The following is a 25190-nucleotide window of genomic DNA, read 5'->3' as shown; positions in this document are numbered from 1 at the left end:
ATTCTTTGGACTTTTGTGGGATTTCCTCAGGAAACCCACGTTTGGTTGGTGGGCCCAAAATAATCCCAGGAACCAAAATAACCCCGCACGAAACCCGAGGAAGGAAAAAAATACTCCTAGGAACCAAAATAATCCCAGGAATAAAAAAAAAGCTTGAGAAGAATTTTGTTCTTCCCAACAGTTCAAGCAACCAAACAATTTTTTTGGCCCAACATAGTCCGGTCAACTAAACATGGGTTTTTTTTATTTTACTGTGATACTTCTAGGACTTTTTTTTCCTACCAATCTCCTTGGATTTTTTTCCTCCCACATAAATCCAGGAAAAAAAAACAACCCGGCAACCAAACAGGTGTTTGTTGCTGTCAAGTAATGTGAGTGGGTGGGGGTTGCACACAAAGAGAGAGAGAGAGAGAGAGAGAGAGAGAGAGAGAGAGTAAGTCTTGGTCAAGAAAATGAACGGTTCATATCCATTATTGATTGATTCCTTCGAGTATTTTTGAGAGTACGGTAACCATAAGTCTTCGTCACGAATATGATCGGTTCGAATTATTGGTTGGATTGTCGGAACATTTTTAAAAGAGTGAACCGATAGTGGAACCGAACCAATCCCTCCATGCATGCCAGTTGGCATAGGAGGTTAGTTTTACTCTAACAAAGCTAAAAAATTAGGAAGTAGATTGCTAATGTGTGAAAAGTCTACATGTAACATGTTCGGTTCCTCCCTGGGTTACCATATCATTATTCTTTTTAGAACCATACCATTAAAGTTTGTGTCACGATCCTGTCATACTTACAATGCACTGTGGCCATTAGCATTGTTTTTTTTTTTTTGGGGATGGGTAAGCTGGGGTTAGGCAGACCCCTACCGGATATACAGGGGCGGAGCCAGGAATTTTCACTTGCGGAGGCCGGACTAATTTACACTTGCCCGCATTGGTCATTGGGGGGCCATGGCCACTAAACTTGCTAAGAATGCATGTACAACCAAAAATCATAATAGAGATTTTTTAAGTCATTGGGGGGCATGGACCCAACCATCCAAAGCAAAGCAGCAAAGAAAACAAACAAGACACCCTATTAGCATTGTTATTCATGAAGCAAGTAGGAAGCCCCATCACGCTCTCATTAGTATTTTATGTGCCTATGCAAGAGAGTCAATGCCCCAAGCTTGTTAATCCTTTACTACTAAAAGGGAAAATCCCTGGTCTGCGCCTTCTGTCTAAATACCCTGCCCTTGCTTCTTATAGCTTCCCACAATGTCCAATTTCTAGAGGGCATATTACCCATTTCGCTTCCTACAGATATGTGCAGAATTCCTGCCCTGCCACGCGTTTTTATTACCGTGTTTTATCCGTCGATTTCTCCGCTAATTGAATCCACCATGTTTAGCAAAACCTCCATCTTCTTCTCTCTGCTTGGTGTGTTTCGAATACAGACAAAACAGAGAATAAGCGTTTTTATTTAACCTTATTCCATCTCCATCGTCAACACCATTGTAGAAGTTTTCACCTTTGCTTTACCCACTTCTCCTCTTTGCTCTATAGCACAAGTGGGTTTTGAAAATGTGGGGTTTTTGATATATAGATTGAGTGTTTTAGAAAGATGATAAATTGATCCGGGCATATGGCTAGATCAGACCTTGACTGACACAGAAACCCTTAAAGTATCTTCAACATTTTTTTTTTTTTTGAAGAAGGCAACAGAATATATATTTATATATATGAATAAGCAGAACCGAGATGGTCCTGTCGGAACAATGAGCAAATAAAATAGCAAGACAATGACTCAAGGGGGGAGATAGTCAAAACACTCCATTTCGGCCCGAGAAACACCACTTTTAGCCAGAGAGTCGGCTGCCACATTGGCCGATCTCCGGACATTTTTTGATTTGCTTATATTCAACATTTTTTGATTTGCTTATATTTTCAATTTCTTTTTTTTTTTCCAAATGGGGATTTTTATTTTAATGAGATGCAGCCGATGTGGGTTCTCTGATAAAGGCAGCTTTTATTTTGCTTCTTATCGAAGAATGGGGAGCAGAAGGAATCTCATGAGTCAAATTAAATTGATGAATCGTTGGTTTCTGTTGAAATTCTTCAAAATTCTACAGAAGGGAATCGCTTGATGACTATTGTTTCGGCCATGCAGGTCGAGGATATAAGCATGGTTTACTTGGAAATTTTGTATATAAGCATGGTTTCAATCGTGTAGTTCGAAGATGGCTATTTTTTTTAATGAAATAAAATATTAGTTTGGAACCATTAAAATACCTTCTCATGCATCTGAGAAGTTAGTTTTTATTTATTTTTTCATCTATTTGTTCTTTTCCTTTTTTCTCCTCCTTTTTCCCTTTGAGTTTGGTGTGTCTGTGCGTCGGCGGGGTTTATTTTCTTCTGTCACTAGAATTCCATGTTTGTATGCTTTTCATATGGTTTTTTATTGTATTTTTTTCTTTTGGTGTCATACTATTGGAGTTTTGGATTCTCATGTTAATCTTGTTAAATTCAGGCTAGCGTGGGTGCATATGGAGGTTTTTTAAATTTCAGAGCAGATTCTACACTCTTTGAAAATTTTATTTTGGTAAATTTATTGCTTGTAATTTTATTTTAATGGAGTGGTTTTGGTTTGCATTCTTTTAATGATGATCTTTACTTTATTATGAAGCAGTAAAATTGCAGAGGTTTCCTGCATTGGACACCAATTTTTCCATTGAACAATTCTGTTCTATTTCTTTTGTTGTGTCTATTTGCTTGGATCTTGAATGTGTAAAATGCTTTTTGGAAGTGGTTTATGGGGTTAGTTTTTTCATATTTGAACTATTTATTTTCAGCTATTCTTTAGCGAATTCGATGATTTTATAAGAAATCATTATTTACCAAATTGATGGGAAAAGACGGAAAATGAGAAGGTTAAAGTTAAACTCGGTTGGAATCATGGCTACATTGGTGTAAACATAATGACTATGTTTTTAATTAGTAAGTTATTATAAACAAATTGTTATAGGTTTGTCTGAGTGTTGGTCTTACATTATTTGGGTTTAAATTCTAGAGGCAGTTTCACCACCGTTTAGTCGTGCTGCCTAGAAGTCAGCCATTCACTGTTTTGTCAAAGGGCTGAGATTAGAAAGCATGCCTTTTAAGGAAATTAAGAGTTGATATGTTACAGTTGCTATAAATGCAGCTTTTGCAAATGCATTGCAGAGACACCTACTGAAAAGACCACAGGATTCTCATTTTGTATTATGTAGTTTTCGGCTTTTCGCCTATATATCTATGTATGTATGGATGGTTGGATGAGTAAATTTAGTTTCCTTAGCTTCAGATAACCTTTTTTTTTTTTTTTTGTAACTAAGGAGCATTAGGATACTCTTATTGTAGGAGTTTAAGAACATTGTTCAATGATCACATTAAAATTAACAGTAACTTTATATTTCTGATGAAAAAAGTGAAGATAAGCCCAAAATTTTGCCACCGTTGGAAATGTGAAACAAATTAGAGGAGAGATAAGATTCTGAGTAGAATTTGTGATATGGTTAATATGATCATGTAATAACATTACAGTATTTTTAACTTGACACATTAAACTTTATAAAGTCGGGACTTGGTCAATAAGTCACGCACTGAATAATTCGTGTACTCTCTTTAAAACACAATGTTGAAAAAATATGTTCTAGAGTTTTGTGACCTTTTCCCTTATTCCTCCCCTTCTCTGTTCTGTGCGTTAATGAAAGCCTAGGCCAGTGCCCGTGCCGCTCCAGCTGCCACATTCATTGCTTCCATGGTTGGAGAAGGGATAGAGTGAGTTGGATACCACTGATGCTACCAATGTGCAGATCATTATTGATGCTCTCACCGGAGATCGCTGTGATGCCACTGTCTTGAGAGGTTTTCTCAAGTATTAACCTTCTCCCTTCCCTTCCATGCCCTCATTCAAAATTTGAAACCCTAGGCGTAGACACAACCCTTGCTGCCAGCTGGGGTACTGGTAAATTGCTTTAAAAGATGGACATGAAGAGAACTAAATTGCATTTCAATTTTTAGATCAAGTAATTCTATACATTATGCATGTTTATGAGCTTTGCTTAGACTTTTTAGGTTCTCTTCATAACCTTGTGAAAAGTAATACAATGGATGTGTTTTGTTGTCTGAAATGGTTATTTTTTTCTCCTTTGTTTTTAATGGATTCCAAATTAACACCCAAAGCAGACTACAAATTTGCACTGAGCTTCGAGACACCTTTATTTCTGTTACTATACAATTTCCATGCCAAAGGACCTGTAAGTACAAAAGACAATCTCTTCAGATTGGGTAAGGATATAAAGATATATCCGATTGGTGCCTTCTTAGATGTTTGCTGATTTCCTCGATGCTCTACTAGAGTTTCTCTTTTGAAGCATATGTCTTAATTTTCACATTTCATCATTGCAAAGCACATCTTTTAGTTGAAGAAAAAGAATTGTACTGTAAAGTTTTTCTATTCTATTTTAGTGTGGTTACTTTTCTTGGGTAGGTAAGCTGGGATCGAACCAGTGACCTCAAGGTTGAGAAAAAAGCCTCAATCATTGAGCTACAAGTCCAATCCCAATTTAGTATCGGTACTTGAAGTATCGATCATAAGTTCTATTCTTAAGTTAACAAAATAAAAAACTTTCCCAGATTCCCTGAATCTCTTTATGATTTTTGGTCATTATGTTGTTATTTTCACTTTAAAAATTATGAAGAATATGATTGAGATGGAAGTTTGTAGAACTTGGGTGTTTTCATGAAATGGTAATATTTTTCTTTTGGTTAACTGGTGAACAACCAGTTCAGAATTGATTCTGCAACAGCTCTTTTAACTTGGGTTTTCCCGACAGACTTGGACATGAAGGTACGTTGCTGGTCCTCTTTTGACAAAAGCAACCCATCGACTGTTGTTGTTCATTCCCTTGAACCTTCATAAGGATTTCAAGCTTTAAAAACGTGAATAGTTGGAGGGATTTCTGTTTTTTCACGAGTTCAGTTCCCGAGGTTCTTTACCTACTGCATCCAACTATTTTGGATTTGAGACCTCAAATGAGATAAAATTTTCTTTGTTTAGAGCCACAAACCCACATTTCTATAGTGAAGCAACCTGGTTCGTCATTGATAGTCATGATAGCAGAGGTTTTATCAATCTACTAAGTTTCATATTGTCCAAGCCGAACCCATTAAAAATCTTGGATCGTCCTGGTTCGACACGTATAGTTGATTCATTTGAGGCAAATGCTCAGGTGTATGGAGATTTGAACATTTTTATATAGTAATTTTAGTGATCAATATTTTACTTCTATACTAAAATATATTGTAAACTATCTTAGTGGCACGTTGCAACGTGCATTTTTACTAGTTTCAAGCAATACGAAAAGTTGGCTCTTTAGAGGAACGGCTCTAGATTTCACATGATTTCACATGTTTTCTCTATTCCTTTTCTTGTTTTGTTATCAAGGGTATTATTATCTTTTGTTGTTTCCCACTTCCTTAGTCATTGTTCTCAGGATTAGGGAGTGGTCTTGTTTCTTTCATTGTAATATCTTTCTTTAATTAATATACTGGTAGGGGTCCGCCTAACCCCAGCTTACCGATCAAAAAAAAAAAAAAGTTGGCTCTGTTGTCTGTAAACAAGCCCATCACCGCACACATGCATGCAAACAAACTCGTAAACATGCAAGACTAGAATAAAGAGCAATCACAATCTCCTTAATACCTTAAATGACCAATAAAATATATAAATAAGAGAGTAAAACCAACAGAATTCTATTTCTCCAATCCCTGTAAAACTTTTAAGCCAACTACGGTGCCGACAACTCCATAAGTCCCTAGTTTGCAAAATAATTGATAAATGGTCCCTAGAATCCTGAGCTTTTTTAAATACTTGCTGAAAAGTCCCTGATGTTATTTTTCTCAGTTAAATTTTATAAAATGCCAATTTTACCCTCCAACCATTAACTCTTTTTTAACACATTCTTCATGACTTGATTAGATGATCATCAAGTAAAAAAATTTTGTAATAATTTTGTCTCGATCATCGATCCGAACTACCTGATCACAAATCTGATGGTCTTGATCGTTTGATCATCTATCTGAACATCTGACCGTCGATTTGATGGTTCTAAATGGTTTCAATCAAGAACTTATAACCATGGCCTTTGATTCAAACAATCCGATGAATCTGATCTAATTACCTTGACGAATTACCCAAACCCTCGATCGGCTAAGACTCATTCACACAAATTTCCTTATAAATGGCTTCAAGTAGTGGGTTCCACTCTATATTTAATCTATAACTTAATATTATAAAATTGTATTTAGTTTTTGTGGGGCCGGGTTTTACACAATTTGCGGCGGGCTGTTAAAGATAGAAAGTTGCAAGAATCAAGAGATTCTCAGATTCGTAGAAAGGCAACCAAGAATCACAAGATTCTTAGATCTTGTCCGAAGGCAATCACGGCAGAATCTCCTTCCTCTTATTTCTTATTTCTGTCCTTCCTAGGACTCTTTCCAAACAGATTACAAGCCATCTCTTATATGATGTAAATGTAGAGTTTTTATATGGTGTAAGCATGTATGGTCGAGTATTTTTCAAAAAAGTACTGTAAGTGTTAGAATGTGTGGGATCCAACGGTTAGATTGAGTTAAGATCTCACCGTTGGATCATCTTGGAGGTAGATTAGGAAAGTTGAGTAAATGAGGCAACTAGATAATTAGGCAAGTGGATTAGAAGAGGCAAGCAAGAGAGATTAGGTAAGTAGATTTGATTAGGTACATTTGATTAGGATTATTTCCGTCTATAATTATCTTGATTCCATTCCATATTTATCATGTAAGTGCTCTATGTAAGCACACATACACATTGATTCTCTTGTAAATGTATCCAAGTTTAGTGAAAATCTTTGATTTTATCAACTTTACATAGGATGATCCAAACCGTCCATTTGATGGGCCACAACGTAAATAGGTTGTGCCCCAAAAACATTTCCTTAGGATGATCCCAACCTTCCAATCTATACAGGTTTCCATATTCCGCAGTACATGTACGGAGGGCTGGGATCATCCTATGTAAATGATTATTGGGACACAAGCTATTTACGCTGTGGCACATCCAATGGACGGTTTGGATCATCTTATGGTGTGGCCAGTACAGTACATTTTGAAAAATACTGGAATGTATGGGTTACACCATATAAATTGTCACTCTCCCCTGCCGACCAAGGCAGCAAAAGTTTGTTTGGTTTACCAATGTTTGTAGAAGGTTCTCTCATGTCTATAATATTAGATGCTCCCTAATGTAGTTAATCAAGCACTCTAATGACAAAGCAATAGAGTATCATATTGCTCCTCCAAGATTTTTTTTTTTTTTTTTTTCAGCCACTGTTTAAAATGCAGGTGGCACAGCCGCACACAGTTCTTTTATTTTATGAAGTATATATCACATTGTAAGATCAAGACATGCAAGCAGTCGAAAGGCAAAACCCTACAGTGTAGTGTACTTATAATTCAGATTGTATTTAGTTGTAAACCATTCTTCAAAGATCTCAACATGATTGAAATCGCTTTCAATCATAACGTTGTTTCTAACTTCTCCTATTGAACGGATACGCCTATATCATATCATTGTACTTTCTACTAAACTTAGCCATGCATGCAAAAAGGCATACTTCAGAGTCCTCTTCTCCTCTACTTATGATCATTTTCTATATATAGGACCGAAAAACGGAATCCAACAACAGTGCTTAGCATTGTTTCACCATACACCTAACAGCCTAATGTTCAATGGAGGAATATACAATACTTCATTTTTATTTTTTTTTCTGGCATGTTTGGAACGCAATCTCTCTACCAAGGTAGCATTCATGGCAGGGCTTGTGTAATACATCCTCCATCTCTCTCTTTCTATGTCTTCACTGGCTCACTCTCTATCTTTCCTCTCTCTAAGACACTAAAATACCTATTAAAAATGGCATATTGCACCTTGCTAGGCGAAATAACTGAGTATTTCCTGTGTTTGTTGATGCTGGGGGTAAAAGTACACAACCACTGGGTGAAACCACAAAAGCAGACAGGTCAGTGGTGACTGACAAAAGTCGGAGAAAGTATTAGTGGTACTGGTAGTCTAAACAGTGTCACTGTAAGAGAGAGAGAGATGGTGCTGTAAGTAAATAACTGAGTGTTTGCAGGTGACAACAGAGACGACTACTGGCCTTTCTCAGATTCTGCCCTTCATAGCTATCCAAATATCTCACTCTCCATAACCACTCTCACTCACTAATCACCAACAAAACGTTTTAACACTAATAATAATACAAAGAACAATCCCCCCCCATTTCCTCCTTCACCATCCTCCTCATTCTGATCATCCTCTTCCTCTTCCTCTTCATCCTCATCTCACCCCATGTGGGGCATGTCCTGCACCGAAGGACCGAACGTGGTCCTTTAGAGACCTTTTATGCTTGAAATCAGAGCCACAAATGCAAAACCAGAGCTTCCCACAATTCTTCTCGTGGGTTCGCCAATCACCGTGCACCGCAAACTCCTTCCCACATTTTCTGCAACTGAAAGGCTTCGCCCAATGCTTACGCTTGTAGTGAGTTTGGAGGGTCCGAAAATCCTTTTTTTTCCCACCATAGTCCGGTCAACCAAACATGGAATTTTTATTTTACCTGAATACTTCCAGGGAGTTTTTTTTCCCACCAATCTCCCAGGAAGTTTTTTGTTCCACAAAAATCCCAAGAACCAAAAAAATTCGGGCAACCAAACGGAGCGTTTGCACCCTTGAGCGCAGCAGTAGCATGGCAATCTCAACATTGGACATGAAGGGTTTACACCCCTTAGAGACTCCGGGCCCTTCCGGTACTAAGATCCGTGGCCCCACATGTGCATCTGCCATTCACACAAGAACTTCTGAAAGTACCCATAACCAACGAAGAACAGAATATTGAAGTATAAATGATTAAATAACACTAACTCTAACAGCTTAAGGCCCTGTTTGTTTTAGATTATGACAACCGATTGTGGAGTCCCCAACTGATTATTGGACTTAAATTTGAGTCCAATAATCAGTTGGGGACGCCACAATCGGTGATAATAATCTAAAACAAAGAGGCCCTAAGCTTCTAGAGTAATTGGTTGTTTCACATGGTATCAGAGCTATTGCCTCACGGTAAGTCTTGAGTTCAAAACCCAACAACTCCTTGTTATTAAAATTCCAAATGATTAAATAACACCAACTCTAACAGCTTAAGCTTTTGGAGTAACTCATTGTTTCACATGGTATTAGAGCTATTCTCTCACGATAGGTATTGGGTTCTAAACCCAACAACTCCTTGATATTAAAATTCCACATGTACAGCCAATCCAAAAAAGAGTGGCAACGCGGGAGTGGAATGCTGAAGTATAAATGAGTAAATAACTCTATTTGGAAGGAGAGGAATTCTACGTGGTGATCTATTTGGAAGGAGAGGAATTCTAGGATCTTTGAGGGGAAAGCTAAGAACCCTCATTGGATCTACTTGAAAATTATCACTTTGGTTATATCTTGGGTGAGATGCCTTCCTTCCTTCCAGTTTGTATCGGCTTTTGATCTTTGGGAAGGATGGAGGGAGGTTTGCTTTAGTGTTGATCGGAGAGTACTTGTTTCGCAAAGGTGTTTCTCAAAAGTATAAATGATCAAATAACACCAAGTATAACAGCTTAAACTTTGGACTAAGTGGTTGTTTCACAAAAAGAACTTCTAAAATTACCCATAACCAACTAAGAACAAAAAAGCTAATCTACAAATCTATAATTCTATATAAATGTGAGAGACCTGCATGTTGTTGTATCTGACAATCTGTCGAAGGTTTTGTGACAGACAACGCAAGAGGACTGGGTTGGGCCGACTAAGATTTGAGCAGGGGAGGGGATCCAGTACTGTCCGTAGGCAGGAGGAGCGTTGCCGGAAGTGGTGGTGGTGACTCCAGCGCCGGGAGGTCCGACGTGAAGAGTGACGGTAACATTGGAGTCATCATTTACGTAACCCGACCTCCCTGACCTGAGATATTTCTCGGGTAGGGTTGGGTTCTTGAAAACCCGACCCGAGTTGCAGCCCTAGTTAGGATCAAGTGTTAATGAGGATAACAAGGTACAAAGTCTCTAGTCATTACGTCAATGATTCTCTTATCTAGATTGACTTCTCCTTCTAATGAGAATTACTGAAGGGCACAAAAACTCAACGAGGGGTAGAGTTTCGATGGAAGAATTACTGGAGGCCATGCTGGGACAACTCTCTGAAAGTAATCGAAGTACACCAAGATGTGGGAAGATAACTGATGTCAGAATCCTGTCGGGGAAGTCTTCTGGATACTTCTCTCTTTAGGGTGTGTTCGGTTAGTCCCCCTCCTGATTTCAGTACTTTATCTATAATATTTTGAGGTCCGCCCGGGGGCCACATTCCTTTCCGGGTTAAAAAAAAAAGGTACAAAATCTATGTTGACGTGTAGCAAGGTGGACTGAATTTTTGTTCTAGAGATTTAAGTGGAAATTGTGCTAATAGCTTCAGAAAAAATATTAACCTACAAGATAATAAGTTGGTTAAGTGACTTAGCATTGTAGACACCAATTTTGCCAACATCTTAGCTAACAATAGTCGGCTGTGGCAACAATATCAAAACAGATCTTTGAAGGGAAAGCTAAGAACCCTATCTAGGATCATCCAATTTCATCAACATTATCATAAATTTCATCAACATTATTTGGAGCATTTAAACTGGATCACCATCAACACCAACATTATTCCTTAATATAGTCTTAAAAGACATCAATCAACCTTCCGACACACTCGAGCTTCCGTGTAGACGATGCCAGGACGACAATAATAACCCTTTTCCGGGGCACAATGTTCATCAAGAGAACAGATACATAATCCTTCAAGGGCACATCCCTTCCTCTCAATCACCACTCCCATCCCACGTAAACCCAAGATCCCATCCGTCCATTCTGAAGAAAACAATCCATCTGGATCGTACCTCTCCATCACTTCTATAAAGTTCTCTCCTTTAGACCCATACTTTGCCATTACTCCTTGAAAGCCAATATTCCTGTTCTTCCCCCAATGGGGCAACCCATTATACTTGAACAAGGCCATCTGTTCAATCTCCTCCAGAACATCTTCATACAGTCGAGGCTCATTCGGGTCCTTCGAACGGTAGTATGTCATGTCTACGTCAAGAGCGTCAGCTATTTTTCCAAGATAAGCTGTTGAGTTTCGAACAAATCTCAATAAGAAACCATAATACAGTTCAGTACCACAGAGTGCAGTAGGGTTCATGTCTCTAAGCTTCTTTACGTCCACAAAAAAGGCAGTAATATCAACCAATGGTATGCTGATAGTAGTTTGGTGGTAGAACAACCCGTCAATTCTAGGATCCCAGGGACAAACAGTTTGTAGCCCATCGTCTCTGCTGCTCAGGCAAGATCCTAATCAACACATACATACAAAAAAATGCCAAATAATCAATGTCAATAGAGACATGATTAGCATAGGTATGGAAAGATCATGTTTTAAAATAAATTCACGTTTTTCAGATGGCAATCATATGCAACAAATTTGGCAGAAACACAGCATAGTTTTTAATCATAGCCCTAAAACAGTGGAGTCAACTCAAAACCCATCCAAGCTTATTCTACACGCCAAATAAATGAGTTGACTCGCCGATATCTTGTGGGGATAAAATGTGGAAGAACCCAGCCGGAGTTTTGATACCGGCAACAAGTAAAAATGATACAAAAAACTACGGCTTGCATCTTTCATATTTTAAAATGTAATATATAATAAGGGAAGTGATATCAGCAAAACCATGCTTTAAAAACCCCTGTTTCTAAAACTACGGCTTGCATCTTTCGTTCCTGTTTCTTTCTTGCTTCTTTTTGTATATATGGGTAGTCCGTCTCGGCCTCCTTTTTTTTGCTATGATATATATATTGCCATTTCAAAAAAAGAAGAAGAAGCAAAACCATGCTTTAATAATTGCCAAATGCTGCTTGTCTTTTCGTTTTCAATCGGTTTGTAATTCGTAACTGTAATAACCCTTGACAGCTCTTTAAATAATAAAAGACAAGATTAGCCAGTGCAATTATCAAAATATGGTTGTACTGATGTCATTTCCCTATTATAACTATGAGAAATTTCTAATAGATGATACCCTCACAACAATGTTCTGATAATGGAGGAAATCGATCACTTTGTTTGACACTTTTTGGGAATTGTAATAGCCTCTGATAACTGGTTAAACAATGTAAAATTCTGTGTTGAAGTATAAAGATTAAATGACAAGCTTTTAGAACAATTGGTTCTTTCACATGGTATCAGAGCCATTGCCTCACGGCAGGTCCCTCGTTCAAAACCCAACAACTCCTTGATATTGAAAATCGACATGGATGGTTAACCCAAAAAGGAGGGGTCACACGTGAGAGGTGTGTTGAAGTATAAATGATTAAATCACACCAACTCTAATAGCTTAAGCTTTTAGAATAATTGGTTGTTTCACATTCTGATTTATGATTCTAATAATGGAAAAAAAATTTGGTTTTATTGCACTTGTTGTCGAACCTGAAGCCATCATCTTGCTCTGGTTCCCAATCACTGGATAACCTGTGAATTCGAATTGCCCCTCATCATTGTTCTTAAGGCCGGTTCCAAGCTCAAGAATGGCTGCAACTTGAACTGTGGACTGCAAGCACTTTCCATTGGGATTTTGTGTTGCCTCTAATGTTCTCTCTGGAGGAGCAGAAAGCGCAAATCAATTGCAAATCAATTTTTTAGTCACTTTGTTATGGTGATAGAACGAGAATTATATCGAAACGAATCAGAAGATCCGATCTTCGAAGAATAAAACGATAAATTGAAGTGAAAAATTACCTATTGCACGAATGGATTCAACGACCAGTGATGGCTGTGGCTGAAAGCCTATAAAATCATTCTCTCCTTCTCCGGGCGTGCTTACTGGAACCCTAAAATCGACTTTGTAAACGACTCTGGCTTGTGAAGGATACCATGTAAGTTCTCCATATTCAGTTGTTGCACCAAAATTCGTAATGGTGTTCTCAAAACCAGTGTCTGGAAAAACCTTGTTCGTGACGGAACGCTTGAACATGGGTTGAAGTTGAAGAGTCACCTGAACAAACATGTCACTAATCTCTATTGATATACACAGCAAGAAATTGGCAAGGTTGACATAACAAATCAGGTTAAAAGGGGAGCGTGCATGTAATGGCCGGCTGTTGTATGATATGTATAATTTTGGTGGCAGCAATAGGTGCAACTAATAATATTCAGAGGGTTGCTAGCAAAAACCTGAACCCCGTCTGGTAAAAAAAAAGGACGAGAGCATTTATAGTGACATCTGTGCAAGAAGACAAAGAAAGGGGCACAAATCCCCACAAAAGCCAAAAATCAATTTGAAATAATTTCACCTTCTTTATTTCTAATAGGATCCCGTTTAGGGATCAATTGATTAAAAAATATAATATGTTTAGGGATTTGCTAGGGACCATCCCAGCCAAGAGGCATTTCGCTGGCCGGCTGTTGTATGACAGAGCAGCCACATAGGCTCTCTTTCAACAGATTTTTGTCTTGTTCATTTAATTCATCTGAGGTGGCTGCTCTATCATGCAACAGCTGGCCCGCAAAATGCTTATGCGATTGTCGCTAGCAAATGCCATAGGTTTATTTCATCATTTTAAAAGTTCAAGTGTAAATAGGGAGGATTTTTTCGCTCCACCTGTAGGATTATGCACCCCCCTGTAACTTGAATTTTGGGCAAACTTTAACGTTTTTTTTTTTTACGTCAAATCACGTTAAAAGTAGGGGGCATAATCCTACAGGCCAGGTAGCGAAAAAAATATCGCCCGTGTAAATATCGGTTGGACACATTAATACAACAATGAATAGGGAGGTGTATTTGACCTAACACTGACTGTTTCGTTCACAAGGTTTAAATGTTTATCTACGCCAATTGCCATTTTTTTTATTATGTACGGCGCGCCAGATTCTCTTACCAACCGATATTTATTTTCCACATTTCATTGTGTATATGTTTGGCAACCATGAGTGCTTTTTTCCATCGAATATTAGTTTATCAATTGGTGGGTAGGGATGGCATGAGAAGGGGAGATTTGAGAAGGCAGGAGTGCGTAGAGGGTGAAAAGTGGCTAAAAACAGGGGGAAATTAAATTGTAAACTGAATATTGGTGATTTTGTCTTAGTCAATCTCGGGTCTCTTCTTCTCCCACTCTCCCTCACCATTAGATAAGCTAATATTCTTGGGGAAAAAAATTCCTGCTTGCCCAACATGGCTTACACTTCGAGAAGAATTTTACAAGCTTGTGATTTGCCGCGTGTGAAATCGGAATGTGACGTTCACTAGACGTTTCCAATCTTACGAAAGCAAGATCCTTTTGATATGCATATGCTTCTCTACTTTGTAGCAAATGATCAAAATTACCCTAGTTTTCTTAAGAAAACAAACCAAAGGAGGCAATGATAAAGTTTTCTTTTAGAATTATCAGAATATCATACCTGTGAGATAACTCCAAGTACACCCAAAGACACTTTAGCTGCTAAGAGGTCAGGGTCATCTTCTCCAAGGCTCACAATTCTAGCGTAGTATCCATTAACAAGAACATTGCTAGGAATGATAAGCCTCATCCCCACAACATACTCATGTAGAGCTCCGCCTTTGCCGAATATCGAGCTTCCATGCGAGCCAGTGCTTAGCAACCCACCCAGTGTCACTCCTAGCCACAATGGCGAATGTGGGACCGCAAGGCCCTCCTCAGCGGCCGCATCAATTAGCTCGTGCAAGGTGATCCCAGCCTCCACGGTCATGGTCATGCGCAAAGGGTCGAAGTTTACCGTTCGATTCAAGTGCTTTGTGCTTATCACTAGGCCAGCCCCACTTGGGCCCCCAGGGCACGAAAGTTTCGGAATGCTGTGGGAGTAGAGAGTGAGAACCTTCATCTTTTGCTTGAGCATTGAGGCATTGGACACTACAAGAAGTAACTCATTCTCGTCGGTTGGGTAAGAGACTGCAGCGACATGGCATGTGGATCGATCGGGGAACGCTCCATAGCCATTGGTCACTATACAATTTATGTTATTAGATGTGCAATTGATGACATCCCCTGGTGGTGTGCCTGAAACTGTAATGAGAATTAACAGGGGTAGTAAGCAAATTGCAATGGCTGCTCGAATGCAAGATGAGGAAGCCATGTAAGGGTGCTTTGGGCTTGTGTGGTTGTGTTGAAATGTGGAGGGCTTTTATTATTTATTGATGTCTTAGATTACTAAGAATAGAATGAGTGCAAGCATTGGTAAAGTTAGGTAATTAATCTTGAATGTTAATATAGGAATATACGAGAGAGAGAGAGAGAGAGAGAGAGAGAGAGAGAGAGAGAGAGAGAGGGAGGGAGGGTGAATAGAAGTGGGAAACACAGAAAGAGACATGAGGGGAGAGGGAGTTGGGTGTTTGTTGCTGGCAAGTAATGTGAGTGGGTGGGGTGGTTATAGAGAGAGAGAGAGAGAGAGAGAGAGAGAGAGGGGGGGGGGGGGGGAGGGGGGAACCATAAGTCTTGGTCAAGAAGATGAACGGTTCGGATCCATTATTGATTGATTCCTTCGAGTATTTTTGGGAGTACGGTAACCATAAGCCTTGGTCACGCAGATGATCGGTTAGAAGAGTGAACCGATAGTGGAACCAAACCAATCCCTCCATGACAGTTGGCATAGGAGGGTAGTTTTACCATTTTAATTAGGAAGTAGATTGCTAATATGTGAAAAGTCTACATGTTCGGTTCCACTGTCGGTGACCATATCATTAGTCTTTCCAGAATCATACTTTTAAAGTTTGTGTCACTATTATGTATACTCACAATGCACCATGAGCATTAGCATTGTTATTCCTCATGCCTTCATTAGTATTCTATATGCCTATGTAAGAGAGTCAATGTCCCCAATCTTGTTTAAAGCAATACGAGAAATTGGCTCTGTTGTCTGTATGAGTAGTCACCCCCGACATGAGCCCATGGCCAGACAAGTGACAGCGCCGCACACATACAAACAAACTCGCAAATATGCAAGACTAGAATAACGAGCGATCACAATCTCCCTAATACGTTAAACAACCAATGAAATTCATAAATAAGAGTCTAACCAAGAGAATTCTATTTCTCCAATCCCCGTAAAACGTTTAAGCCAACTATGGCGTTCATCTCACCCCAATCCCATATAATAAAGGGGTTCTTGCCAATAAGTCCCTAGTTTGCAAAATAATTGGTAAATAGTCCCTAAGAATCCTAAAATATCTTGCTAAAAAGGAGGAATTGTAGACTGAAGGCAGCCCTTGCAAAAAAGAGGTGAAAGGGCTCTCCATTTTATTTTTTTATTTTTATTTTACACACATTCTTCAAGACTTGATTAAATGATCATCAAGTAAAAAAAAAAAATGTAATAATTTTGTCTTGATCATCGATCGGAACTACCTGATCACAAATCAGAGGGTCCTGATCCTTTTATCATCGATCTGAACATCTGACCATCGATTTGATGGTTCTAAACGGTTTCAATCAAGAACTTATAGCCATGGCCTTTGATTTAAACAATCTGATCTAATTACCTTGATGAATTACCCAAACCCTCGATTGGCTAAGACTCATTCACACATTTCCTTATAAATGTCTACAAGTGGGTCCCACTCTATATTTAATCTACTAGCCATTCGTACCCACATCAAAACAATCCCAAGTATGTTGTGCACGGCTGCTAAGGGGTATTCTATAACAAGGTGTTGATTCAATAAATCACTTAACTTAAATATCATGCCTCTATTTTTATGAATACACCCCCTTTCAAATTATTCTAAAAATAAAGTTTGTTTTATTAATTGCACCCCAATCCACCTTTGATACCCGAGGCAAGCTAACAGAATCTTGAATCCATAGGAGTAGTTTTTGATATCGGCACCCCTTACAAGCTTTTAAAAAAAATTTATATGCGATTTTTAATAAAGACATTCGTTTAGGAAAATCGGGTTTCTTAGTGTGGAGCCGGGTCTTACAATAACAACGTAGGATAAGTTTAATTCTTTCCCAAACTATGGACACATACAAAGAAGATAGAGATTCTATGATCGAGAATTGACGAAGCAAAATTAGAGTCGCATCCAAATCAGAAATCAGCAATCGAAAAATCCTTCGTGAGAAACTTTAATCTGAGCACAGTAAGAAAAGAAGACAAGCACAATTTAATTCCTAAATCATACTCAACAGATAAACAAACATATACAAAGAAGATAGAACATTTAGGATTTAAATCCATCTTGTCGTCTCTTTTGGTGAGAAAGTCGAACCCCTTTGAGCATAGTAAAAAGAGACGACAAGATGGATTTAAATACTAAATCTTACTTAATATATAGAAAAAAAAAGTAAAGCTTCACTGTTGTTCCTATGGATGTGGTGTAACCCAAAGATGTCCACGCCTCAATGAGTGTAAAGCTGAGATGGATGTGGATAGCCTCCATTAAAACCCTTGATCTTGTAATTCTCTATGTAAAACATCCGTAAATCCTCACTAAAAGGATCCTCCCGAATTAAGCAAATGCAGTTCCCTCTAAACCTTAACATGGAGCAACTGTCCCCCAAGAACAATATGGAGTCACTTACGCTTTCCATCAAAACCCAATTCGGAACTTGGGAGGTATTAATATCATAAGTTGGTGGACAACAATATCCTAGAACCACCAACAGCTCTCCACATGATTCCATCAAATAGATAGAAAAGCGCAACTCTCCATATGATTCTATCAAATCGTTAGAAAAGCATTGTAGCCTTAGGCTAGAGTCTTTCCTTCTGATCAGCTGCATTAGTTCTGGCGATAACTGTGACACAATACAACGCCAATGTCTACGCTGTTAACTTACCAACTTCTCCAAAAGCTTAAGCTGTTGGAGAAAGGTATTATTTTTCTTTTATACTTTAACACTCCCCCGCACGTGTGGCCCACTTGGCAAACATGTGGCACATGTGATCTCACTTTGGGCCGACCATTGCATGTGGACTTTTACTATTTGGGAGGTTTGAACTCGAGACCTAACTTACCAACTTCTCCAAAAGCTTAAGCTGTTGGAGAAAGGTATTATTTTTCTTTTATACTTTAACATACGCTTGGCTCCTAGATTAGAAGTCTGAAGTTCCCCACTTACAATTATGGCATAAAACGCTCCCTTATAGAATATGAAATCAGTATACTGACAGTTTTGTTTTCCAATGGTAGTCCATCTTTCATCTCCAATTCGAAATGAGAATAATCTTCCACCATGACAAAGGGCTACAACTAAACATTTCTCCATGCATGGTTTTATGAGTAGAAAAAGTGGGTGAAGGAAATACCATTGCCTTCATGATAGAATATGGGAAGAATTCAGAGAGATGTGATGGAGCTTAGCTAGCTTTGAGTGGAAGCTGGATTTTGGTTCTTGAAAATGGGCTCAACAGAAAAAAGCCTTTAACCCGATCGTTCATAACATCCACTTCCCCAAAGTTACTTCGCATGTGGCTCCACGAGCCTTTGGCAACTTTAGCCAGTAATCTATACCGTCATATGGGCTGAGAAAACACCGAGTCTCAATCTACATTACCGCCTGAGCTAAAAACCCATGGCATATTTGGGTTGTGCGATGCAAATGAGGCTGAGGCAAAATCATTACTCTTCGGGCTGAGATGGTATAAGTCTCACAATATGGGTCCTCTGATGGTAGAAGGGGACTCCACAAATGTCATTGGGTGGGCTGGGGGCAAACGTGCTGGGCCATGGAGACTAGCTAGCACGGTGGAAGAGATTAGAGACCTTGTTCGAGATATCCGTCCATCATTAACGCATAGGAGACGAACATCAAATTCAATGGCGGACGTTTTAGCAAAGGGGGGTGCAATCCGATCAGACACGGAAATATCTTTTAACGATATCATGGGGATTACATAAGATTATAGTCTTGCTTTTTTTATACACTCACAGGGACAGCTTGTCCCGTGTGTCAATTTGTAAATTTTTTACAGATGAAATGAAATAGTTACCTTCTCAAAAAAAAAAAAAAAAAAAAAAAAAAAAACCCATGGCAGATTAGATGATGGGTGAGGATTCTGTGTCCTTATCGTTCTCCACCAGATGTAGAGAGCACCACAGCGGATATGATCTTCAAGGGATAGCCGATCTAAAATAAGAACCATGATGTCTATGGGAAGTTCAGACCACCGATGCTGGTCTTTCTTACTCAAGCGGGATCTTAAGAGGGAAAAAGAAGAAATTAGAATACAAGTACACAGCAAGAGAAGAAAGAGGAAAATGGCTGCCATGTTTGCTAAGCTTGAAACAATACTTGAAACTAAGAACAGGGAAGAACTGGAATACAAAACTTGAAACTTGGTATTGGTTGGGAGTATCCAAAACTCGAAGAACAGGAAAACAAAACTTGAAACTAAAATACAATTAAAGGAGAGAGAGAGGATGGTTTCTAAGCTTCCCATTCTTGGGGCTTCTTTAGAAACCAGTCTTTTCGGATAGAGAGAGGGTTTCTAAGAAGAAAGTTCACCACTCTTGGAGTCTTGGGGCTTTTTTAGAAACCAGAAAGAGAAAAACTTTCTTTTGTTTTGGGTTATGGCACTCCCCACTCGCTATATGAAGATACTAGCGGGCCAACTGTGCATCGCACGGTTTGCACGGTCACCCCAAGTTGTGTACACGGTCACCCCTGTGTACACGGTCACCCCAACTTGTGTACACGTAGTCCACCTAGGGGTGCAACTTGGGTCGGGTTGAAGGCAACCCGAACCCGACCCGAAACTCTAAACTATCAACCCTAACCTTATCCGAAACTCTAAATCATCAACCAGAACCTGGCCCGCCCGACTCTCACCCGATGAAAAGTGACCCAACCCAACTCAAAAATTTAATATCTAAACCCGAACCCGATGTCTCAATTCAGGTCGAGTTGGCCCAGTTAAGGTGATATCTAAAAAACAAAAAAATTGTAAATTTTTTTTTTTAAATGTCGGGTTTTGATTTGGGTCGGGTCAACCCGACAGCTCAACCTGAACTAAAACCAGAACCCGACCCAACGCAAACACAATCAGACCCGTTATTTTTTCGGGTTGAACATGACCTGAGTTGCACCCCTAAGTCTTGCTGAACTTCACGAAAAAATACTTCTCAAGAAAAAAAATTCTTAATCATAAAATTTCCCCAAATTTTATGAAAAATTTTGGAAAGGAAAAATATTTCTAAAAGTTTGTAGTTTGTTTACTCATGAAAAAAATGACCAACCTTTTTTATGTTTCCCTTGAAGGGCCTTCAATTTAATACAAAATAAGAATTTAATTGGAGGGTCAAGATCATCCTATGGAGAAGATTTTCTAGGCACACCTTATCTACGTCAGAGCCCAACAAAGGAATGGTCTGGTTCTCCCAAACAATGGGGGCCATTTTATTTTTGGGCTCCACGTGCATGCATGGCCGTCCACCGTATAATTTCTCCCTTTTGATTAACTATAATCATATCATTTTCCTCCAAATTCTGGAAAGAAAAAAGGGAAATGTTATCAGCACTACTGTATTTTGATGATCGCACTCCTCACTTTATAAAAAGTACGGTATGGCCCGCACGATATGATGATCCAAACAATCCATTAGATGGACCACAGCCTAAATAGGTTGTGCCCAAAAAATTATTTCCATAGGTTGATCCTAACCTTCTGATCTATAGAAACCTCTAACATTCAGCCCCTCTCCAGATCGGCGCCACGTAGATCTCACACGCTGGATTGGGGGACTGTCCATGTGGGCATGAACAGTGAAACCCCATCCTGCTATATTATAATAGATAGATAATTTAGGGGAGTGATAAATCGACTCCCATATATGTTAAATCTACTACCCATGTGTCTTTCTCTCTCCTCTGGGTTAGAGAGAGAAAGAGGAGAGAGATAGACACATGGGGAGTCAATTTAAGATGTTTGGGGGTCGATTTATCACTCCCCATAATTTAATATGATAAAATCTATAAAATTGTAGTTAGTTGTTGTGGGGCCGAGTTTTACACAATTTGGGGCGGTTGCAAGAATCAAGAGATTCTCAGATGTCGTAGAAAGGCAACCAAGAATCACAAGATTCTCAGATCTTGTCCAAAGACAATCACGGGCTGAATCTCCTTCCTCTTATTTCTTAATTCTGTCCTTACTAGGACTCTTTCCAAACTAATTACAAACCATCTCCTACATGATGTAAATGTAGAGTTTTTACATGGTGTAAGGATGTATGGTCGAGTATTTTTCAAAAAGTACTGTAAGAGCAACACCATATATGATGATCCAAATCGTCCATTTGATGAGCAACAACGTAAATAGTTTGTGCCCCAAAAATCATATCCGTAGGATGATTTCAACCTTCCAATCTATATAGGTTGTGCCCCAATAATCATTTCCGTAGGATAATCCCAACCCTGTATTGATCGGAAGGTTGAGATCATCTTACGAAAATGATTTTTGGGGCACAACCTACTTACGTTGTGCCACATCAAATGGACGGTTTGGATCATCCTATGGTGTGGCCCATACAGTACATTTTGAAAAATACTGGACTGTATGGGTTACACCATATAAAATCTCACTCTCCCCTGCTGACCAAGGCAGCAAAAGTTTTGTTTGGTTTACCAAAGTTTGTAGAAGGTTCTCTCATGTCTATAATTTTAGATGCTCCCTAATGTAGTTAATGAAGCACTCTAATGACAAAGCAATAGAGTATCATATTGCTCCTCCAGGAATTTATTTTTTTTTTTTTTTTTTCAGCCACTGTTTAAAATGCACTTGGTACACAGTTCTTCTATTTTATAAAGTATATCACATTGTAAGATCAAGACATGCAAACACTCAAAATGCAAAACCCAACAGTGTAGTGTATAATTCAGATTGTGTTTAGTTGTAAATCATTCTTCAAAGTTCGCGACATGATTGAATTCGCTTTCAATCATAACTTTGTTTCTAACTTATCCTATTGAACGGATATGCCTATATCATTGTACTTTCTACTAAACTTAGCCATGCATGCAAAAAGGCATACTTCAGAGTCCTCTACTTATGATCATTTTCTATATATAGTACCCAAAAAGGGAATCCAATAACAGTGCTTAGCATTGTTACACCTGAGGAGCATACAATACTTCATTTTTTTTGTGACATGGTTGGAACCCAATCTCTCTACCAACATTCATGACTGGGCTTGTGTAATACATCCACCATCTCCCTCTTTCTCTGTCCTCCCTCTCTATCTTTCCTCTCTCTAAGACACACTAAAATACCTATTAAAATGGCATATTGCACCTTGCTAGGCAAAATAACTGAGTATTTCCTGTGTTCGTTGATGCTGGGGAAAAGTACAACCACTGGGTGAAACCACAAAAGCAGACAGGCCAGTGGTAACTGACAAAAGTCGAAGAAAGTATTAGTGGCACTGGTAGTCTAAACAGTGTCACTGTAAGAGAGAGAGAGAGAGATGGTGATGTAAGTAAATAACTGAGTGTTTGCAGGTGACAACAGAGACGACTACTGGCCTTTCTCAGATTCTGCCCCTCATAGCTATCCAAATATCTCACTCTCCATAACCACTCTCACTTACTAATCACCAACAAAACGTTTTAACACTAATAATAATACAAAGAACAATCCCCCCTATTTCCTCCTTCACCATCCTCCTCATTCTCATCATCCTCTTCCTCTTCCTCTTCGTCCTCATCGCACCGTTGCACCCCATGTGGGGCATGCCCTGCACCAAAGGACCGAACGTGATCCTTGAGAGACCTTTTATGCTTGAAATCAGACCCACAAATGCAAAACCAGAGCTTCCCACAATTCTTCTCGTGGGTTCGCCAATCACCGCGCACCGCAAAATCCTTCCCGCATTTTCTACAACTGAAAGGCTTCGCCCCATGCTTACGCTTGTAGTGAGTTTGGAGGGTCCGAAAATCCTTAAGCGGTTTCGATCGTGGGTGATCAATGTTGTTCTTGCACCCTTGAGCGCAGCAGTAGCATGGCAATCTGAACATCGAACATGAAGGCTTTACACCCCTTAGAGACTCCGGGCCCTTCCGGTACTGCGATCCGTGGGCCCACATGTGCATCTGCCATTCACACAAGAACTTTTGAAACTACCCATAACCAACGCAGAACAGAATGTTGAAGCATAAATGATTATATAACACTAACTCAACAGCTTAAGGCCCTTTTTGTTTTAGATCCCCAACTATTTGACCAAAAATTGCATTTAATTTGAGTCCAATAATCAGTTGGGGACTCCACAATCGGTTGTCATAATCTAAAAAAAAAACAATCCCTAAGCTTCTAGAGTAATTGGTTGTTTCCCATGGTATCAAAGCTATTGCCTTTCGGCAAGTCTTGAGTTCTAAACCCAACAACTCCTTGATATTAAAATTCCAAATGATTAAATAACACTAACTCTAACAGCTTAAGCTTTTGGAGTAACTCGTTGTTTCACACAGTATCAGAGCTATTGTCTCATGATAGCTCTTGGGTTCTAAACCCAACAGCTACTTAATATTAAAATTCCACATACGGCAGACCCAAAAAAGAGCGGCCAAGCAGGAGTGGAATGTTGAAGTATAAATGATTACATATATAACACCAACTCTAACCACTTAAAACTTTTGGAGTAATGATGAAGTATATATGATCAAAATATCAAATAACATTGTTTCACAAAAAGAACTTCTAAAATTACTCACAACCAACAAAGAACAAAAAAAGCTAATTTACAAATCTATAATTCTATATAAATATGAGACCTGCATGTTGTTGTATCTGTTGAAGGTTTTGTGACAGACAACGCAAGAGAACTGGGTTGGGCCGACTAGGATTTGAGCAGGAGAGGGGATCCAGTACTGTCCGTCAGCGGGATGAGCGTTGCCGGAAATGGTGGTGGTTGCTCCGGCGCCACCGGGAGGTCCGATGTGAAGAGCAACAGTAACATTGGAGTTATCATTTAAGTTGGTGCCTTGTTGGAGTTGAAGATGGGAACCATGAGAGCACTGGTGATTAGGGTTTAGATGGAATGGAGAAGAGAGAGTGTTTCTTTGTCCAGGAGGGGAAAGGGTGAGTATTATGGAGTCTTCTTCTTTTTCTTCGTCAGTTGTAAAACAAAAGCCGTGTCTCGAAGTCATGGTGATGATTGGTAGAGAGGGAATAGGTAGAGAGAGGAATAAATAGAAAGATATTGCGTTAGATTGAGCGGGAGCAAGAGGATCGGGAGGGGTAAATGAGGGGTGTTTGGAATTATCAGAGGAGAGGGGGCGGGAATGCACGTGGAATTGAAATGGGTTTTGGCGTGTATGGGAGTGGGGCAGACAAGAGACCGGCAAAAGAGGAGAGTTGATGCATGGAAGAGCGTACCAGTACACACCTTCTCTGGTAGATTCCGCATGTCATTCCTCTCTCTCTCTCTCTCTCTCTCTCTCTCTCTCTCTCTCTCATATCTCCACACCTATTTTGATTGTGGCACTACTTGCTTTGTTTTACATTTGTTAAGTAATCTTGTAATAACTGCTGTTAAAAAAAAAAATCAATACTCAAGATGCTATTAACATTCGATCAGTACTCAAGATACTGTTGATATTTCATTAGAAAAGTGTAAACCAAGGAATTGCCAGTCTCAAAATATGGTAGTGCAGGTATTAGTTGCTCTTTTGTAATGGTTTGCCTAGGGGTGTAATTCAGGCCGAGGAGGGTCAAGTTGATTTGACCCACCCCATCTCTAAATCTATCAACCCTAAGCCATCTGTCTAACCTGTTTTTTTTTCCAAATGGGTCTTCTTGGTTTCATAGTTTTAAAACTCCCATGCGTCGTAATGGACTCCACCAAGTCGACTCCCTCTTTCCTTGGCAGCGTTCCACAATTTGCCCCACGGAATCAATAAAAAATCCTTTGACTCTTCTGAATTATTAGTGCGTCGACCAGTTACTCTACAGCATCAACTGCATTCTTAGCCGCATCCATACCGAGTTTACAAGGATTTTTATTGGCTACATTTTGAACTGCATCTATGTTTTTAAACGTTGCCTGGTTTAGCCAGGTGGGTGGG

At 39.2% G+C, this 25190-nt stretch overlaps 2 protein-coding genes and 1 pseudogene across 2 annotated transcripts; all 3 read right to left on the bottom strand.

The window, feature by feature from the left end:
- Nucleotides 1-8282: 8282 nt before the first annotated feature.
- LOC143892093 (zinc finger protein WIP6-like) lies at nt 8283-10268 on the bottom strand (annotated as a pseudogene).
- Nucleotides 10269-10549: 281 nt separating this feature from the next.
- On the bottom strand, nt 10550-15332 carry LOC143846068 (L-gulonolactone oxidase 2-like). The gene is made up of 4 exons (XM_077354479.1): nt 14572-15332; nt 12913-13168; nt 12604-12771; nt 10550-11471 (listed from the first exon to the last, which is right to left on the bottom strand). Exons 1-4 carry the CDS (start codon nt 15262-15264, stop codon nt 10813-10815), a joined length of 1776 nt encoding a protein of 591 aa, XP_077210594.1. The 5' UTR covers nt 15265-15332; the 3' UTR covers nt 10550-10812.
- A 6851-nt stretch (nt 15333-22183) lies between these two features.
- Nucleotides 22184-24419, bottom strand: DOT5 (C2H2-like zinc finger protein). The gene is made up of 2 exons (XM_077355088.1): nt 23898-24419; nt 22184-23216 (listed from the first exon to the last, which is right to left on the bottom strand). Exons 1-2 carry the CDS (start codon nt 24270-24272, stop codon nt 22740-22742), a joined length of 852 nt encoding a protein of 283 aa, XP_077211203.1. The 5' UTR covers nt 24273-24419; the 3' UTR covers nt 22184-22739.
- Between the last annotated feature and the right edge of the window lie 771 nt (nt 24420-25190).

This window comes from Tasmannia lanceolata, unplaced genomic scaffold (genome assembly GCF_043159265.1).
Source record: "Tasmannia lanceolata isolate RefF3 unplaced genomic scaffold, GAP_Taslan_0.1 ptg000015l, whole genome shotgun sequence".
Classification (NCBI taxonomy): Eukaryota; Viridiplantae; Streptophyta; class Magnoliopsida; order Canellales; family Winteraceae; genus Tasmannia; species Tasmannia lanceolata.
This window is presented reverse-complemented; position numbering and strand designations above follow the sequence as displayed.

Excerpts from the sequence above, each read along its gene's own strand:
- LOC143846068 (XM_077354479.1), bottom strand. The coding sequence starts at position 15,264 with ATGGCTTCCTCATCTTGCATTCGAGCAGCCATTGCAATTTGCTTACTA. Across the intron at positions 13,169-14,571 it reads TACTTGGAGTTATCTCACAG|GTGACTCTTCAACTTCAACC; the intron begins GTATGATATTCT and ends ATGTTTGTTCAG. Across the intron at positions 11,472-12,603 it reads GAGCAAGATGATGGCTTCAG|GATCTTGCCTGAGCAGCAGA; the intron begins GTTCGACAACAA and ends TGTGTTGATTAG.
- DOT5 (XM_077355088.1), bottom strand. The coding sequence starts at position 24,272 with ATGACTTCGAGACACGGCTTTTGTTTTACAACTGACGAAGAAAAAGAA. Across the intron at positions 23,217-23,897 it reads ACAGATACAACAACATGCAG|ATGCACATGTGGGCCCACGG; the intron begins GTCTCATATTTA and ends TGTGAATGGCAG.